Genomic DNA, 19,194 nt, shown 5'->3' with positions numbered 1-19,194 from the left:
CCAAGCCTTGGGGAGGAACATTTTAAATGTTAATCATTCTTCAATGGAATGCTAGTAGCTTAATTGCAAATGGCCAAGAATTTAAGAAGTTCATAGATAATTTTACAGAGAGACCACATATAATATGCATAATAGAAACATGGTTAAAAGCTCTCAAGCACAAGTACAGTAGGTAGTGACCATTACCCAGTAGTGACTTAAATAGAAATAAAGATAATGTATGAAAAAGAAGAGAGAATTCCAAGATGGAAACTGGAGAAAATAAATTGGAAAGAATTGCAAGAATATGTGAAAAGAGAATTATGACAATACAAATAATGAACCAGACAGATGTAAACATTTATATACTAAAACTGTTAATGGAATAATTCTAGCAGCCGAGGAAGTAATACCTAAAAATAAATTAGTTAGTAGTACTAAAAATGTACCATGGTGAAATAATGATAGTAAAGTAGCTATAAAAGCAAGAAATAAAGCATTTAGACAACTTTAAAAACATCATTTGCAGGAAGCTATGATTCTGTTTAAAAAGACTCAGCCAATATTAAGAAAAACTATTAAAGTACAAAAGCATATATTGTGGAAGGAATATTGCGATAGTCTTGGACGAGAAGAACAATTATCAGAGGTGTGGGTATGGTTAAAAGAATGGCAGGTGTTAGAAGGAGTTATGAATTACCAGTGTTAAAGTGTGGCAGAATTAGTCCAAAAATATTCAATATATATATAATATATATAATTATATAATATAATTCAAAAATATCCATAGTTTAGTTAATCTTTCTGAAGAGACTAGGAACTGCAGAAACTCTACATTAATTAAATTTCCTGATCTTTCAAAGAAAGAAAAAAACAACAGAAAATCTGTTAGATTTACAATTTAATGTTTGAATAAAAAAGAAGCAATCATTAGCGCTAGACAAATGGTAAGGATGAAATGTGCTATAAAATGTTGGCATACATGTCGTATACATCACTAGAAATAGTACTGAATTTATTTAATCAAATTTGGGTCACCAGTCAATTACCTTTAGTATGTAAAACAAACTATAGTAGTACCTATACTTAAACCAGGAAAGAATGGAAAGAAAGATTACAGAAAGAATTACCCATTTTTAGAATAGCAAAAATATTTTTTTCTACTTAGCAGAGTGGGTTCAGCAGAGACAGAAATACAATGGTCTCAGGATTATGTTTGGAATCAGACATCAGGAAAGCACAGACTAATAAAGAAGTTGTTATATATCTTTTTTGATGTAGAAAAATCATACGATATGCTCTGGAAGGAGTGATTGCTGATTAAATAAAACCTTTAGGAGTCACTGGTAAAACGTTTAATAGGGTCATGGAAGTTAGGGTAGTATAAGAATATTCAAATGAAGACACCATGGAGAATGGAACTCCTCAAGGTAGTGTTTGAATCCCATTGTTGTTCAATATAATGATAAATTACATTTTCTTTCAGGTTGAACAAAGTGTAAGAAAATCGTTGTATGCAGATGATGGGGCATTATGGATAAGAGGCCGGAATGTGTATTTGTTTAAAAGAAAGTTTAGAATGCAGTATTTCAGGTGGAAAAATTGGCAAATAAATGGGGATTTAATCTGTTGCAAAAAGGTCATTTGTTTCTCAAGACGGCAAAAAACCATATCACTCGCTTTAAAACTGTTTGGGCAACCAGAGCAAGTAAAAACTGTAAGGTTTCTTGGGGTTTGGTTTGATGAAAAGCTGACATGGAAGAATCATCTGAATAAAATCATAGACAAAGGTAAAAAGGTTATTAATGTATAGGCAAGAGTGGGGAGCGAGTAGGACATCATTACAAAATATATACCGGGCCCTCATGAGGTCTGTCCATGATTATGTGTGTATAGCTTACATGTCGGCAGCAGACTCAAACCTCAAGAAATTAGATATATTACAGGCGCAGGCACTTAGAATCTGTAGTGGATCATTTACAACCTCACCAGTTTCATCTATGCAGGTTGAAATGGGAGAAATGCCCTTAAGCATTAGAAGAATGAAATAAATGATGGCGTATTGGGTTAATATTCAGGGACAAATTGAATCAGATCCAGCAAAAAGTATGTTATTAGAATGTTGGGAGCATGAGGAAACCAATATCATAAGTTTTGGATGGATAGCAGCGTCAAAAGCCAGAATTATTGGATTAGATCAGTTACAATACTGTAAGTCAGTCCCAACCCCGTATTTTGCCATGGTTTTCCATTACCTAATGTTGACCTCAGTATACAACAGGAGTTAAAAGACAACAATAATCTTCCAACAAAATGTATAGTGCAGTGTTATTTAGAGAAACATTATAAAGAATCAATATTTTTATTTACAGATGGATCCAAAGACCCACAAACAGGTCATACAGGAGCAGCAGTACATATCCCAGTTAATTAATCTCATATTAAGAATAACTAATAATATATCAGTATATACAACAAAGTTAATTGCTATATTAATTGGCCTGCAGTGGATTGAGGAGAATGACATAAATAGTGTAGTAATTGCATCAGATAGTTTTCCATCACTTGAAAGTATAAGATCTGGAAGGTCATCATTTAGGATGGATATTCTTAATAACATACTCTGTAAGACATATTATATTAAAAAGATGGGCAAATCTGTATATTTAATTTGGGTTCCTGCCCACGTAGGTGTGGAAGGCAATGAAAAGGCGGCCAAACAAGCTCTCAGAATTAGTGAAGTAGATCTAGAAGTCCCATTGAGTAAAGCAGAAGCTAAAATCAAACTAAGAACAATCAGTATGGCAATTATACTGGGATAACAATGAAACAGGCAGACATCTATAAAATATACATAAACAAGTCGTTGCTGGAAGGAGGGAGAACAGAAATCATAGGGAAGCACGATTATAACTCAGATGAGAATAGGTCATACTGGACTCAACCATATTTTATATAAAATAGGGAAACACCCAACTGGACAATGTATACACTGTAATCAACAAGAAACAATATGACATGTTTTATTCCACTGTAGTAACTATAATAAAGAACGGTACGATCTTATTCAATCAGTTAAAAAGAGCAAACTTCAGGATTTCACATTGGCAGGTTTATTAGGGAATAAATCTAGTTAGGTATATGACGATATAATTAAATTTGTTTAAGAAACCCATTCAGAGAAAAGAATATAAAGATAATATAATCTGAGGAATTAATTGTTAGCCCACTCCACCCCACATTTTTTATTTAATCATTTATTTTTATATTTTTCTCTTTCCTCCCCCTCTCCCCCTCCACTCTATTTTTACACTTCAGTTATTGTTCAACCATTCCAGTTGGAGGCGGTAATGCACCTACAAGTCTGGTAGCCAACCGCCAGTAAAACCCAAAGAAAAAGAAGAAGAAACCGATTAATTAAAGTTTTAGGTTTTTCATCTGATACTAAATTATGAACCTGCTGTTGACAGTATTATTGTAACCCTTTATACAACGAAGTACTATTTTACTCACAGTAATGAGGACTATTGAACAACGTGTGTGTAATAAGTGTCTTACTGAAGCTTTAATTTATTAAACAGTATAATGTCATTCCATTCTAAGTTTACATCACTATATATAAGAAATAGAGTACTAGTTTTAATCAGCTAATTTGTGGCTATAGTTTCTTGCTCAAACTTATCTGATTTCTTTTTGTTAATAACTCTCATAAGAAGAAGAGAAGTTATTTTCTTTCTGTTCATTGTTTTATTCATTTTACATTTTTATTGCTTTGTTAATTTTTAACAGGATAAAGTGTCCAAACGCAGAGAAAAAAGTCATGACTAGTTAAAAGAACTAAAATGTGTGGTAGTAATGAATACTTTTTACATGAAGGACACCTATTTTACCTCCTTTTCTGTAAAGTTTCAGCTCCAAACACTCATTAAATTATTTGTTATACCTGTTAGAATGTTGAGATTTTTGCTTTAAACACTTAGTCTTAGTGGATTAAAGAAGTTTTTTTAATTATCTTAAAATGTTTAGAGTAAAGGTTTTGATCAACTCCAAATACTGAATATATGTGCGTCTGTGAGAAAGTGGAAACGAAGGAGAAATATATCAATAAGTCATGACTGCAACAGTAAGTGGCAAAAAAGGTTTAAAAAGACTTTTATTTTGGCGTGGCGTGTGACGTCATAAGCCTGCGCCGTTCAAGCGCTGTTATTCAACTGGAGAAAGGTTTGTTATAAAGCGTTTACACTATAAACCGATTGATTAAAGTTTCAGTTTTTTTTCATTCAGTGCTAAATTATGTACCTGCTGTTGACGATATTAGTGTCAATATTAGTTTAGTACAATTGTTTGAATAAAGATAGGATAAACTTTTTGTCCTCAAGAGGAAATTTGTCTTGTGCAAAAAAGTGCTACACATTGCTGTAAGCAGACAATAAGCTAAATAAAACAAACAAAACCATTAAGAACATACATAAATAATGAAGTTTTAAAAAAAGGTTACAGAGATGTGTGTAATAAGTTTAATAACTTTATTGAAGGTTTAATTTATTAAATAGTATATTGTCATTCCATTCTGAGTTTACAACTATATAAGAAATGGAGTAACGTTACAAGTTTTAATCAGGTCATTTGTTTGTGGCTATTGTTTCTTGCTCAAACTTACCTGATTTCTTATTGTTAATCTCTCTCCTATAAAGAAACGGTTGAAGTAAGTGTTAAGAAGTTATTTTGTTTCTGTTTATTGTTTTGTTCATTTTAAACAGGATAAAGTGTCCAAACGCAGAGAAAAACTCCTGCTGAAGCGACTGATCTCCACACTGTTATAAAGATGGCGTTAATTAAAGAGGAGAGTGAAGATGTAAAGATTGAAGAAACATTCACAGTCAAACATGAAGATCCACAGGAACAAACAGGTTGGTTTTCATTCTCAAAGACCAACTCAGTCATTTGATCCTCATTCAGATATTTTAATAATAAGAATATTTAATTAAATCCATCTTGCAGCTCTGAGTGTTGCTGCCTAGTTCTCCTAAATGCACATAAGCACTCAAGTACTATGTTTCCATCCGAAAATGCAAATAAACTTTATGCACAAAACTGGATTATTGCATAAAAGATATGCAAATAAAGCTCAATGATTTCCATTCAAATGAAATCAAATCACTTTTATTGTCACATCATCAGCAGCACGTGTGCTATGATGAGTGGAAAGCTTAGGTGCTGGCTCCAGACAGTACAAAATACAGACAGTACAAATACAACAACAGTGCAAAATACAGACAGTGCAAATACAATGACAGAGTCAAAGCGAACAAAATCATTACTTCCTGATTAACTGGTGCCAAATATCAACAGTAAAAATGGAATTTGCTGCGATAAGAGAAGCTGCATCAATAGCCGCGTTTCCACTATCTCGTCTAAAGCGAGCGAGACAGGGCGAGCCAAGGCCAGTCACGTTTCCACTGTCACTTCCTGGGCCTAATCGAGCCAAAGTGGGGCTTTCTCGGGGCCAGCGGCCGGCCTTTTTTGGCCCGCCGAATACCTTGGGCCAAAGAGGGCCAGCTGGGGCTTCGGGGCGGAGTGAAAGGAGAGACAGACACTAGTTTTCCAATCGCACACGAGTACATGCATATAGCCATTTAGGCTGGGTTTTTTTTTTTGCGTATGATCGCCCTTATGTTTCCCTTTTAAATGTAAGGCTGTTGCATAAAAAAATTAAGTTTTCATTTATAAGTGACTTTGCTGCATCCTCCTTGATGTTTCAATAACGCATAATAATCTTTACACCATATTAAAGACACAGCAGACAGTAAAGGTTTTTGAGAGTTTTTGTCAAGTTTAAAAGGTGTTTGTGCACGTTTAGATGCCTGGATGTGAATGTGAGACCGAGAAAAAGACCGCTCTTTCACAGCACTGTTGATGCTGCGAGCGGCTTCTGTTTTTATTTATTTTGAAGATAATACATTACATAAATACAACAGAAAGACATTAAACTTTACAAATTTTGTGACCATTTTTGTAGACTCAAAAACAATAGTGTCATATCCTAATAAAATAGCCAAAGATATTTTAAAATAATTTGAATAATTACAAATATCAGATATAATAAAATCACATAAAATAAATAAACCAATATAAAACAAATAAAATCTATTTATAATAATTTAGGTAGCCTATAAACAGTACATAAATCAAACCATTTTAAAGCCATATTAAACTTTCATTTTACAAAGGCCTATCTGAAAAAAAGATTTTAGATATTTTCTAAAACAATAAACACCGGAGGAGGTTTGAAATATTATTTATAAAGTATATGGATACGATATTAATCAAATCATGTAAACAGAGCCTTTTATGGGTGAGTGAAAGCAGAAACTAAGCTACCTTTTATCTGTCATGCATGCATTATCTGCCTGATTCCCACTGAAGTGGGCGGGTTGTGTGACGTTTGATTCGGGGGACGTTCTGGGGACGGGGTTTGCATGACACTCTGCGAGGTACTAGCCCGACAGTGGAAATACGACATGATTTCTGCCTCACTGCTCAACCCCCCCTTGCGATTGGCCCGGCCCTGCCTGATAAAAGCCCTGGCTTGCACATGCCCGACAGTGGAAATGCGGCTAATCTTTTCTTCATCTAATAAATGACTTGCGCCTCAGAGGGTAATCCTGAAACGCAGTGAACGCGCGGTGGCGTTTAAAGGTGTCAGACACGAAGATGCTCTTAATTCTGGAGGTCATGAATAATATAATAACACTAATACTTAAACTGTAAGGCGTTTAAGAATGACCAAAACAAGAGTTCAGATGTTTTATAATGTACTGAGGCGGCTGGTTTGTCCATTCATACACATTTTTATCATCACATGGTCTCTTATAACAAAATCACCTGACCTTTTTAATGCACATACTGGAGTTTGTATCGTGTTTTCCATCGTGATTTTTCATCTTATCGAATAAAACGTTCATCCAACTCAGTTATGCGCATACGTTTTTTTTTTTTTTTTTTTTTGCATCATGGTGTTTCCATAAACCGTTTTTTTATGTGCATAAAAATAGGTGGATGGAAAATAACTATTGAAAGACAGGAATGAGTTTCTCTCTTGTTACTTGTTCTCGTGTCTTTTGTCATTATTTTATTTATTATTAGTCTCCCATTTTCTCTACCTTCTTAAGGTTATTGCTTTTCTTGTTCTCCTACTGTTTGTAAAGTGTCCTTGAGCACCAGTGCTATATAAAAAAAAAAAAAAAAAAAAACTTAAACTGAGCTGAAGATATTTGACCAACAGTATTCTCATAGAAGATATCTGCTATTACGGTGATAGGGTCGGCTTAGTACTCTCCATTTGCATATGTCACATTGATCCAAATTAACTTTTTTCATCGACCTCTTTATTGGTTTTAACTTGTTTCTAGTAGATGTTACTAGTTCTCACAGATAGTATTAGAGTTAGAATTACATCATTATTATAATAACTAATTACCAGGCCTATTGTGTTTAATCAGGGTTTCTGCGGGGTCTTAAAATGTCTTAAATTCCAAAATCAAAATTTTCGGCCTTAAAAAGTCTTAAATTTACAGAAATGTTGTGTTGTAGGTCTTTAATCTTTTTTTTAAACAAGTCTTCATTTTCCTTTTTTATGTTTTGCTACCTAATCTGGCCAAAGCCCACACAATCACCAACAATCCATCTCAATAAAACTTTACACTTTTTATTCAAAAAGGTCATTTTAACTCTATTTGTCATAATGGTTTAATAATTTTCCTTACAATAACATTTGTTTAAACGTGCCTCATGTATTTACTGCTGAAGACATCGAGGACAGATTGTTGTGTAGATTTTAGTTTGTTATAGTTTTTAAAACATTTAAAACATTTGTTCATTTTTAATTATTTTTTAATGAAAGTTTATTTAGGAAAAAAAGTGTGTGGATACAAGTAAAGCTTGCATGTTATTACACACAATTTAAAATCTTTTGCTAAGAAATATCTATAATATATATTTTTAATTTATTTATTATTGTATTATTAAATGTATTAAATTATCAAATTTTTTTATTAAGGCAAATTAAAATGTTTTTCATCTGGGCTATTTGAAAAATTCCTTAGACTTTAGCGCTTTATGAGTCTAAAATTCTCACAATGGTCTTAAAAATGTCTTTAAAAGTCTTACATTTAACTTAGTGAAACCTGCAGAAACTCTGGTTTAAAGTATAAAAAAAAACATGGATGCCCCCAATATTAAATATGCTGAATGAAATGGACACTAAAGTAATTAATTATTATAAAACATTGTACAGAATTCTAAACTATATGATGTTGCTGCAGGGTGACGTGAGACTAAATGACTATTGTGGAACAATAACGTTTAACATTTGCGCTGACTACAACTGGCCAACAAACTAGTCTAAAAATGACTTTTGCTGCTTAAGAAATGAATTACAGTATGCTGATGATATGCAAACATTTGAGTGTAAAGTTTGTCAGTATTGACCATATTCTTCACGTACCAGCAGGTGCCACCATTGGAATCTATTTGCTTGAGACTTTTATTAAAGAATACATTTTTAGATCCTAAAAACAGTGTTGTGCTGCTGAGGCATGGGACGATAACCGTTTTCAAGGTTTTTTCAACGCAGTTTGAAAAAAGTCGAGGTTTTAAAACCGCCAATATTTTCTGCTGTACCGTTCATCGCTATATGTAAGTTTTTTTTTTTTTTACATTTTGTTTTAAGTTTTTCAGGACAACAGTATCTCCAGCAGAAAAAGATCTCCAAAGATGCCATTTTAAATTGTAAAGAAATCTGTGTTTATGAAACAAATGAAGACAACAGAAGTCAAGTATTCAATTGAGTGATTTAAGCCTGGTTTATACTTCTGCATCAAGTGACCGGCGTAACTCACGGCACAGGCAACGCGCGCAGCTGTGCATTTATACTTCTGCGCGCTGTCTCTGTTGGTCTGCCTTAACACTTCCGAAACGCTAGTTGGCAGTGAGGTGTAAATGTTCCTCTGTGTCGAGTTTCTTCGCTGCTGTTTTGCTTTTCCTGAACACTTCCTGGTTGTACAAGTGACTCAAACTCGCTCATTTTGAGGCAGGAACCGGCAGACGTGCAACAACTTTAACTATGAGGTAAACACGAAACACCTTCACGGGACTCCACACTTGTAAACAATCACTTGCGCCGTTCGCGCGGCTCTTGGTCCTGCCCATACTCGTCAGTGCTACAAAGCCGACCAATCACAGAGCTTGCGCTATGCGTTGTTGTAACGTGTAGTTACATTTTTTGAGAGGTGCACGTCAGTGACGGCAATGGCCACGGCGAAGGGCTATGCGTCAGCGCTGTAGCATATGCCGGCGTTTGACGCAGAAGTATAAATCAGTCTTTAGCCTGACATGTTTACTGCTCCAAAATACTTTAAAAGTTTCTCAAAAGAAAATGTTTTGTGTTCAAAGAGGAAAAAGTGTTGTTTTTTTTTTACCCAGACATTTAAAAGAATATATTTTAGAGGAGTAATCACAGTACCATGAAACTGTGATATTTTTTATTCAAGGTTATCATACTGTCAGAATCTTATACTGGCCCATGCCTAATGCTGCTTATTGTTGCAAAGTCATATTTTCTTATTTTATTGTTTTTCTTTGTATATATAGTCATGAACACACTTGTTTGCAGAGCAAGAGAGCCTGTCTCTGAAAGAGAGTTTTCTGTCGGTCTCCTCCCCTTTTTAAAAGATAAAGCGGTATTTCTCACTTAGCCTTACATATTGTGCTTTTTGGATAGGCTATGAGCATAAAAAATTGGTTGATTGAAACGTCATGATGCACATAACCTTTGAAAAATAAGCATAAAGAAACATGCGCATAACTGAGTAGGACAAACTTTTTATTCGATAAGAGCAGATAAACTCACGTAAACAACGCAAGCACTTTTACTGAACAAATTCCAGTATGTGTGTTTAAAAAGGTTTGTTATAAGAGATCATATGATGATGAAAATGTGTGTGAATGCACAAACCAGCAGGCTGAGAACATTATAAACATCTGAAATGTTGTTTTGGTCATTCTAAAACACATGAACCATTTCAGTATTCATGTTATTATATTATTAATGACCTCCAGAGCGTCTGTTCTCTGCGTCTCATTGCTTCAAACGCCAACACGTGTTCATTGTGTGCCAGCATTGTCCTCTGAGCTGTCATTTAAATAAAAGATTCATGTAGCTTCTTCTACTGCAGTAAATTCTGTTTTTACTGTTCTTAATTGGGGCCTGTTAATCAGGAAGTGACGATTTTGTTCTCTTTGATTCATTGGATGGAAATGCAGCTTTATTTGCACATCTTTTATGTGACATCCCAGTTTTGCGCATACATTTAATTCGCATTTTTGGATGGAAACATAGCTATTGCCTACATTTCAGTAACACAAAGAACAAAGTTACATAGCAGAATGGCTTGTCCTTTCTTAATGAATAATTAGCTTAAATTCACTGACCTTTGACGGACATGTACTGTAACTAGATTAATGGGATTATTACTCGTTCTAAAAAGATTTTTTAGTCCTGCTTACATTCTAAATGTCATATGAACCTCTACCACTTGATAGGGCTGTGCAATTAATCGAAAATCTGGTTTCAATTTCGATTTTGGCTTCTAATGATTTTGAAAAACCATTAATCGAGATAAATGATTATTCCATCATATAGAACACATCTAGAGCCATCTTAATCTGAGCGCTTTAATGGTCAAATGCATGCAAATTTGGGTCAGAGTGCTGTGTTTAGTGAATATTCATATTAACCCTTATTTGTGTAATAAACAAACAAGTTGAGAATCAAAAGACATGTGAAAGAGAAACCATATCAGAGCCGCACTATTCTTAAAGTGACAGTGCGCAATATTCCTGCTGCTGACTGTTTTTAGCATTAATCAAACAACAAAAGGAGAAAATCCCTCACTGCTCTTGACTGAAAGACTTTTGTAGCTCAAATGTTTTTCTGAATCCGAAAACTCTGAGAATTTAATCTCTCTGTAAATCAACTCAGAGTTCAAGTTTAAACTCTGAGTTGGTTGAACCTCCTTACTGAAACAGGCCCCAGGTCATCATGACATGATTGACAGTTGTCGCTGTTTGTCATTATACTCTGTTTATCCTGACAGCTGATGCTGAGTAGTCTTAGGGCTTTTCACACTTCAAATTGTTAACCCTGGGTCATTCTAACCCTGGATAAATTCTGGGATATTTTTAGTCACCTTCCACACTGCTCATGCTATACATGGGTTTAAAAAATAATCCTGGGTGTTCATTAACAGACAGTTCATATTCGTAAACCCTGGGTTATCATTATTATTTTGTATATTTATTTTGTCACTGTCCCTGATTGGACAAACCGCAAGTAACCTTTTTAGATGGCATTTCTGCATCTTGTCGGGTATATACAATGTCATCAAGTAGGTCTTAAGCTAAGCCTCAGGACATAGACAAAAGTACAAATAAATAAAAAACAAGTAACAAAGTATGTCATCTTGCCGTCTCCTCATCACTCCAGCTTAAAGTAAATGTGGCATTAAGAATTTGCATAAGTTTTATACAATAATGCAAACTTGCAAATATAAGCGTGAATTATGCATACTTGCTATGGACATGCAGGATTTGTCTCAATCGAGGAAACAACACGAGTAATCTAGAGCGAGTGAATTTGGTTATTTGCATTTAAGGCCACAGGCACAAAAAGAGCTTGGTTTGCCTCTGACCCCCCAAAATAAATATTCTACAAGGTATATGATCTGATTTTGAGCTGAAACCTCAGACACATTCTGGGAACACCAAAGACTTATTTTCCATCTTTTAAAAAATGGGTATTTGTAGGAACCTTTTAAAGGGATAGTTGATGCAAAAATGAAAATAGCCTCACCATTTACTCTTCCTCATGTGGTTTTAAACCTTTATGAGTTTCTTAATCCTGTTAAACATGAGAAGATATTAAAAAAAGAAGAAAAAAAACTACTGGCTTACTGTGTTCCACAATAAAGGAAATGTCTAAAACTACATGACGGAGAGTAAATGGTAAGGTCATTTTCATTTGTGGGTGAAACATCCATTTCTTGCTTATCGCTTTGAGCCTTCATACTAAAGTTAACTCTTTTTTTTCTTTCTTTTTTTTTTAGATCTGAAGGTGCTGAAAGAAGAGACTCATGGACAGAATGAAATAGATGAGAAACAGCAGTTTGAGAAACCCCAAGAAATAACGACTGATGAAAAACCCACACTGACTAAAAAGACTTCATCACACGGAAGACCTCGGAAATCCAAATCTGTGTGTAATTTCAGCTGTAAACAGTGTAGAAAGAGTTTCAGTCAGAAGTCAAAGCTTGATGTTCACATGAGAGTTCACACTAGGGAGCAACCTTACACCTGCGAACAGTGTGGAAAGAGTTTTGGTCAAATACAAGGCTTTAAAGCCCACATGAGAATTCACACTGGAGAGAGGAAGTTCAAATGCCAAGAATGTGGAATAAGCTTTTATCATGTTGGAAACTTTGCAGCACACATGAGAATTCACACTGGGGAGAAGCCTTTCAGCTGTAAGCAGTGTGGAAAGAGTTTCTGTCATAAGCCAAACCTTGATGTTCACATGAGAGTTCACACAGGGGAGAAACCTTACACCTGCGAACAGTGTGGAAAGAGTTTTGGTCAAAAACAAAGCTTTAATACTCACATGAGAATTCACACTGGAAAGAGGCCGTGCACATGCCAACAGTGTGGAAAAAGCTACTATAATGCAAGAAGCCTTGCAGTGCACATGAGAACTCACACTGGAGAGAAGCCTTTCAGCTGTAAGCAGTGTGGAAAGAGTTTCTGTCAAAAGCCAAACCTTGATGTTCACATGAGAGTTCACACTAGGGAGAAACCTCACACCTGCGAACAGTGTGGAAAGAGTTTTGGTCAAAAACAAGACCTTTACATCCACATGAGGATTCACACTGGAGAGAAACCTTACACATGCACATGAGTGTGGTAAAAGTTTTCCACATATAAGCTCACTCAAACACCACATTAGAACTCACACCGGAGAGAAGCCGTTTGCATGTGCTCAGTGTGGAAAGAGATTCACAACCAAAACTAGCCTCAAGAACCACATGAATGGTCACACTGGAACCATAGTGTTCACATGTGATCAGTGTGGAAAGAGTCTCACACGCAAAGACACCATTAAGAAACACATGAAGGTTCACTCAAGAGAGGATCCTTTTAGATGCAGTGAATGTGGAAAGGGCTTTAAAAGTAAAAGAAGCCTCAACACTCACATGAAGCTTCACAATGGAGAGCAGAGTCCTCAACATTGAGGCCTTGTCCACACAAACACAGGTATATTCAAAACGGCAGCTTTTTCACGTAGTTTGGCTGTTCATTCAAGTGAAGTTTATTTATAAACTACTTTCGAGAGGATCACATGCTTATGATTGTCCACGGCTGGTCCAGCATTAGCTAAAACATGATTCACCAATCAGATGATTCCTGACTCACTATAAATAACCTCTTAACTCAGTTATCTTTGTCTTGAAGAATCCCCCTCCCACCTTTACTCCCCCTCCTTTCTAGATTGGGCAACACGGCAGCCAATGATTAGCCAGTGGTTAGCACTGTTGCCTCACCGTAAGAATGTTAGAGTTTGCTCATTCTCCCTGTGCTCGCGTGGGTTTCCCCTGGGTTCCCTGGTTTTCTCCCACATTCCAAAAATACACAACCTAAGTAAACTGGACATTAAATTGAGATCTACCTGAGCTCACACTCCCCTCTTGTCCTGCTTACGGGAGGGAGCCCAGGGCTCAAGGATCTTATGAGCTTTGGTCTCTCCCGGGATAGCATGCCAAAACAAGTGTGAACTCTTGAATGCATATCAAGTTACTGATAATGAAATCCTTTGAACACCTGAAAATTTAAACTCAACTGAAGAGGGGTGAAGATTTTGCCAGCTGTTTTGTAGTGTAGATCAGGGGTCACAGCCCAGTACCAGGTTGTGAGAGTTGCTATCGGGCTGCAAGAAGGCACAATAATTCTGTATGTTGATCGATTGTATTGGCTTGTTTCATGTGCAACCAAATGACCTACAGGAACTCAAGAGATGTGACCCAACCAAAGCAGTTGGGTAATCTCCAGGGGGGTTTTATGCTTTGTTATAAATTAATGTCTCACAGACTGTACTTTGGTTGAAGTTACTTGAAGACGGACAAGTTAACATCACAGCTGATCAACTGCACAATTATTGTCTTCAATAAAGTCTTCTCCCCGTAAGAACTTTGGTCAGCTTACTTATTTTATGTATTAGAGTCATCTATACATTTGCGAGCCACCCAAGAACGCTTAAGCCAAATACAGCAAAATCTGACAATGTGCTTCAACTTATTATGAAGCGATCACCATATTTGTGCAGGGTTCCACACAATTCTTTCATGTTGTCACAACACAAATTAAGTTAACTTAACACTTTTAACAAATTTATGTGGATTAAATATTAAGGCCCAATCCCAATTCTATTTTTGTACCCCTTCCCCTTGGCCCTTACAACTGAGGGTTAAGTTGAAGGGCTTCAAATTCTACCCCTAAGAATTGAGACAGCACTACAGTACCTGCACACGTCATCATATGTCCTCGCGATTTTTTGCTTCATATGAGATCAGACGATCGCGACTGCTGTACTTATTTCAGTTGTTATTTTTGGGTATTTATCTTCAGGAAATCACTGAAGGTACATGTTATCATAATGATCTAATGTGGCAATAAGATCGTAACAGTACTGTGCATTTAACACAGTGGCCATACTCATCAATGTAAACACAAAACAACAGCATTAACATTATAGCAGACACTGTAAAAAGCTCATTGACAGCCACTAGACTTTTCTGACAGGGTATTCTAGTGTCACCGAGTGTCAGAAAATTTGTGGGACTGCTGTACAGGAGTTATGATTAGGGATTAGAGCCACACAATTAATGGTAAAAAGATTGCGATCTCGATTCGACCCCCTTGACAATCTTCCAGCATTTCAACGATTCTGTCAATCATATTTTCAAGTTAAGGAGAGAAGAAAAGGCGGCTGCACGAGTCTTTTCATTGTTTCACATAATGTTGCTCAGTGACATGGACACCTCCAAATGATGTTAAAAGTGTCACATACTGTATTTATAAGTTATAATTCACCTGAAAATGTCATTCTTGTCTTCATATAATGATGTTTTCGCAGCTGGGAAACTAACGTGATGTGAGCTGCTGACCGTGAGAGCACGCTCAACTTAATAATTGACACGCACGCGCCTACTTTAGTGAACAGAACTTGCAGATGTTGTAAGTAACAGGTATTACAGTTTTAAATAATATTCAGTTTGTGGCACAGAGTGATCGTTTGGGAGCTGCGCGCGAAGTATGAAGCACTTAGCACTTAAAACCGCAAGTGTGCACTTCATTTAAATGATCATATCTCATTTTAGAGTTATGATTACGACAAGCATTTGATTTTTTATTTTTTTATAGCTAACAGAGTTGTGCATGAAAATAAATGTTTACAGTGTCAGTATAACTACTCTAGCCTATATATTGTTGAATATAATCTGATAATGACAAATGTCTGATTTTACTAGTGAATAAAACTGTCTAATAATGTTGTCAATGACGGATTGCAAGCATAATCAAATCAAATAGAAATACAAGTTCCTCTTAACAAATCAGAAATCAAGACAATAATTAAAGAAGGTGTTAATAGATTATGGCAAGAGAAATAGGATAAAGATGAGAAAGGCAGATATAGTTACAGTTTTCCAGCTTTATTCAATATATCCTCTTTATTGTTCAGCAGAAAAAAGAGCTAAATATGTTTGGAACAAGTAAATGTTGAGGCTAAATGACAGAATTGTTAGTTTGGGTGATCTATTCCCATCTATCACCAAGTTAAAGTATATAAATTGATGTTAAAATGCCTAAATAATATTAATATCAATAAAAAGATCTGCTATCTACTATTTTCACATTGAGGTAATCTTGTATTGATAATTTCTGGATTTTAATTATGTGTAAGTTGCATAAACTCTATTATTTAGCCACTCACTGTTGTTTTCAAATTACTCGTGTAACTTGTCTTTCAGAATGTTTATGGTTGGTAAAGTCACCTCAGATCACAGTGTTGCAGTAATTCCTGATCTATGGAAAGAAGAATTAGATGAGGTGAGGAGAATTCTACTCTATTTACTATTATATTAAATGCAGTTATGTTATTCAGAACACAGTATGTCCATAGTGTGGAAAATAGATCATGTTTATGAAAAATTACTTTATTATGTTGTACAGCTGTTATTGAAATGACACTAAGTGTAACAGTCCATTTTACAGCGAGTAATGCCACAACTACAGGACCTCTTCTTCTTTCTCTTCTCATAATTTAAGTAAGTATTCAGAGACTAACTCTGACTTCTGTTAACTCAAACCAGCTTTCCCTGTCTCTCTAAATTCATTTAATTGTATGTAATTTTAGTATATGATAGATTATTAAAGAATTAAAATAAAGTAGGCTACATAATTACTCACTGTTGATTTTATGCCTGAAGCTTCAATAAGTCATTCCCTGTGTAGTCCTGTTGTGTCAAGCTCTGATATATATATATATATATATATATATATATATATATATATATATATATATATATGTGTGTGTGTGTGTGTGTGTAATAAAGTCTATACTTTGTTTTATACTGTTTGCTTATAATATTAGATGTGCACTGTATGTATTAAATGTTGTGAAATATATAATAAAAAGTTTGATCATTTTTTTTAATTTTTAACAACTGCAAGTTTACACATGCAGTTGTTAAATTAAAAAGGAAAAATAAGTGAACAATGTTTAATATTAATAGAATTACTGATGTATCCTGTATTCTAGGCAGTATTGATAAACTGCCACAAAAAAAAATATTAAAACAAGTAGTCAGAACGCCGTCTCACAGTTGCTGAATGTCACACGACAACGTATGTAAAAATTTAATAAAAATGAACAAATTATTTATAACGTCAGCAAAACATCTTGTATGATGTCTTAATTAACCAATAAGGGCCAGTTAATAATGTTTGAAAGTTTGACTAAATATTTTAAATCTTGGATTTTTATTTAAAAATAATGTGCAACGATTGCATATTTTATCTGGAAATCAATGTTTTGTCCAATATTTCATTATTACGAATAGTTTTTTTTAATATAATCTATAAAGTTGGGTTTGTAAAGGGACACATTACCTTTCTGAACATACACATTTATTAATCACACTGAAATGAAGATATACTTTGAATTTGTCCTTGACAGTGTTGACACAATTTGAGGTTTGTTTGCTGTTTTTGTTAGTAGATTAATTGTAAAAAAAAAGTGCAGGAGCTTGACCAACATTCATTTCTTACAGTCTAATGTCTAAATAATACAACAACTATGTGGTTAAATTAAAAAAATCTTAAACTTTATTTTATTTTTATTTTGATGTCTCAAAGGGTTTTGATCAACTTCAAATACTGAACATCTGTGTGATTGTGTGTGTGTTTGAGAGAGAGAGAGAGAGCAAGTGTAAAGTAGAAAACTAGGGAGAGAAATGTTTGAACAAGTCATGACTGCAACAGTAAGTGGCAAAAAACTAAAAACAAAAGACTTTTATTTTGGCGTGGCGTGTGACGTCATTAGGCTGCGCCGCTCTTGCGCTTGATTCAGCTGGAGAAAGGTTTGTTTTTAAAACCTTTACATAAATATAAAGCGATTGAATAAAGTTTCAGGGTTTTCATCCGATGCTATATTATGAACCTGCTGTTGGCATTATTTTGACCCTTTTTACAACGAAGTACAATTTACTCACAGTAATTAGGGCTATTGTTTGAATAAAGCAACAGAAATGTGAGTAATAAGTGTTTTAATTAAGGTTTAATTTATTAAAAAGCATAATGTCATTCCATTCTAAGGACAAATCACTATATATAAGAAATGGAGTAGTTTTAATCAGCTCATTGTGTCTTGCTCAGACTTACCTGATTTATTTTTGTTAATGACTCTCATATGAAACTGTTAAAGCAAGTGTTGAAGAGAAGTTATTTTGTTTCTGTTCATTGTTTTATTTATTTTAATCAGGACGTTTTTAATGTTTTTATTTTTTTAAACAGGATAAAGTGTCCAAACACAGAGAAAAACTCCTGCTGAAGCGACTGATCTCCACACTGTTATAAAGATGGCGTTTATTAAAGAGGAGAGTGAAGATGTGAAGATTGAAGAGACATTCACAGTCAAACAGGAAGATCTGCAGGAACAAACAGGTTGGTTTTCATTCTTAAAGACCAACTCAGTCATTTGATCCTCATTCAGATATATTTTAATAATAAGAATACTAATTAAATCCATCTTGCAGCCCTGAGTGTGCTGCCTAGTTCTCCTAAATGCACATAAGCACTCATTGAAAGACAGAATGAGTTTCTTTCATCACTTGTTCTTATTTATGTCAGACTTGTTATGTATTATTCGTCTCCTATTTTAACTACCTTCTTAAGGTAATTGCTTTTCTTGTTCTCTTTGTTTGTAAAGCGTCCTTGAGCACTGGCGCTATATAAGATAAATAAAAACAAAAAATTAAAAAGGTTTAACTGAGCTGACAATATTTGACCTACAGTATTCTCATAGAAGATATCTGCTATTACAGTAATGGTGTTGGCTTAGTACTTTCCATTTGCATGTGTCACGTTGATCACAATTCCCTTTTTCATCAACTTCTTTATGGGTTTAAACTTGTTTTTGTAGTTGTTACTAGTTCTCTCAGATATTATCTTAATTTGACCTACATTATTATAATAACTAATTACCAGGGCTATTGTGTTTAAACAGGGCTTCCGCTGGGTATTAAAATGTCTTAAATTCCAAAATCAAAAATTTAGGCCTTAAAAAAACTTAAATTGACTGAAATATTGTTCTGTATGTCTTAAATCTTTTTAAACAAGTCTTCATTTTCCTTTGTTCATGTTTTGTTACCCAATCTGGTCAAAACCCATACAATCACCAACAAGACATTTTAACTCTGTTTATCATAATGATAAGGACTGCTGAGGATATCGACCTGGACAGATTGTTGTGCATAGATTTAGTTTAATATAGTTTTTAAAACTTTTAAAACATTTGTTAATTTGTTGGTTTTTTTATTTTAAAGAAAG

The 19,194-nt window shown here is 34.6% G+C and overlaps 1 protein-coding gene and 1 pseudogene across 8 annotated transcripts in view; both read left to right on the top strand.

The window, feature by feature from the left end:
- The first annotated feature begins 4,144 nt into the window (after positions 1–4,144).
- Positions 4,145–13,462, top strand: LOC108183926 (uncharacterized; annotated as a pseudogene).
- A 1,758-nt stretch (positions 13,463–15,220) lies between these two features.
- Positions 15,221–19,194, top strand: part of LOC103910797 (uncharacterized) — a 1,018,570-nt gene continuing 1,014,596 nt past the window's right edge. For 5 of the 8 annotated variants that reach the window (XR_012402573.1, XR_012402572.1, XR_661236.4 and 2 more), the window contains exon 1: positions 17,688–17,726. Coding sequence is in view for 2 of the 8 variants with exons in the window: in XM_073948663.1 (XP_073804764.1) it covers positions 18,225–18,309 (85 nt within the window). In the remaining 6 variants the exon portion in view is untranslated. Of the gene's footprint in view, positions 16,195–16,359; positions 16,413–17,687; positions 17,727–18,159; positions 18,310–19,194 lie in introns of those variants that run through there. The other 3 variants (XM_068220342.2, XM_073948664.1, XM_073948663.1) reach the window with 2 other exon arrangements.

Source organism: Danio rerio, chromosome 4, assembly GCF_049306965.1.
Source record: "Danio rerio strain Tuebingen ecotype United States chromosome 4, GRCz12tu, whole genome shotgun sequence".
Lineage (NCBI taxonomy): Eukaryota > Metazoa > Chordata > Actinopteri > Cypriniformes > Danionidae > Danio > Danio rerio.
The sequence above is the reverse complement of the archived record's forward strand: the minus strand, read 5'-3'. Positions and strand labels throughout refer to the sequence as shown.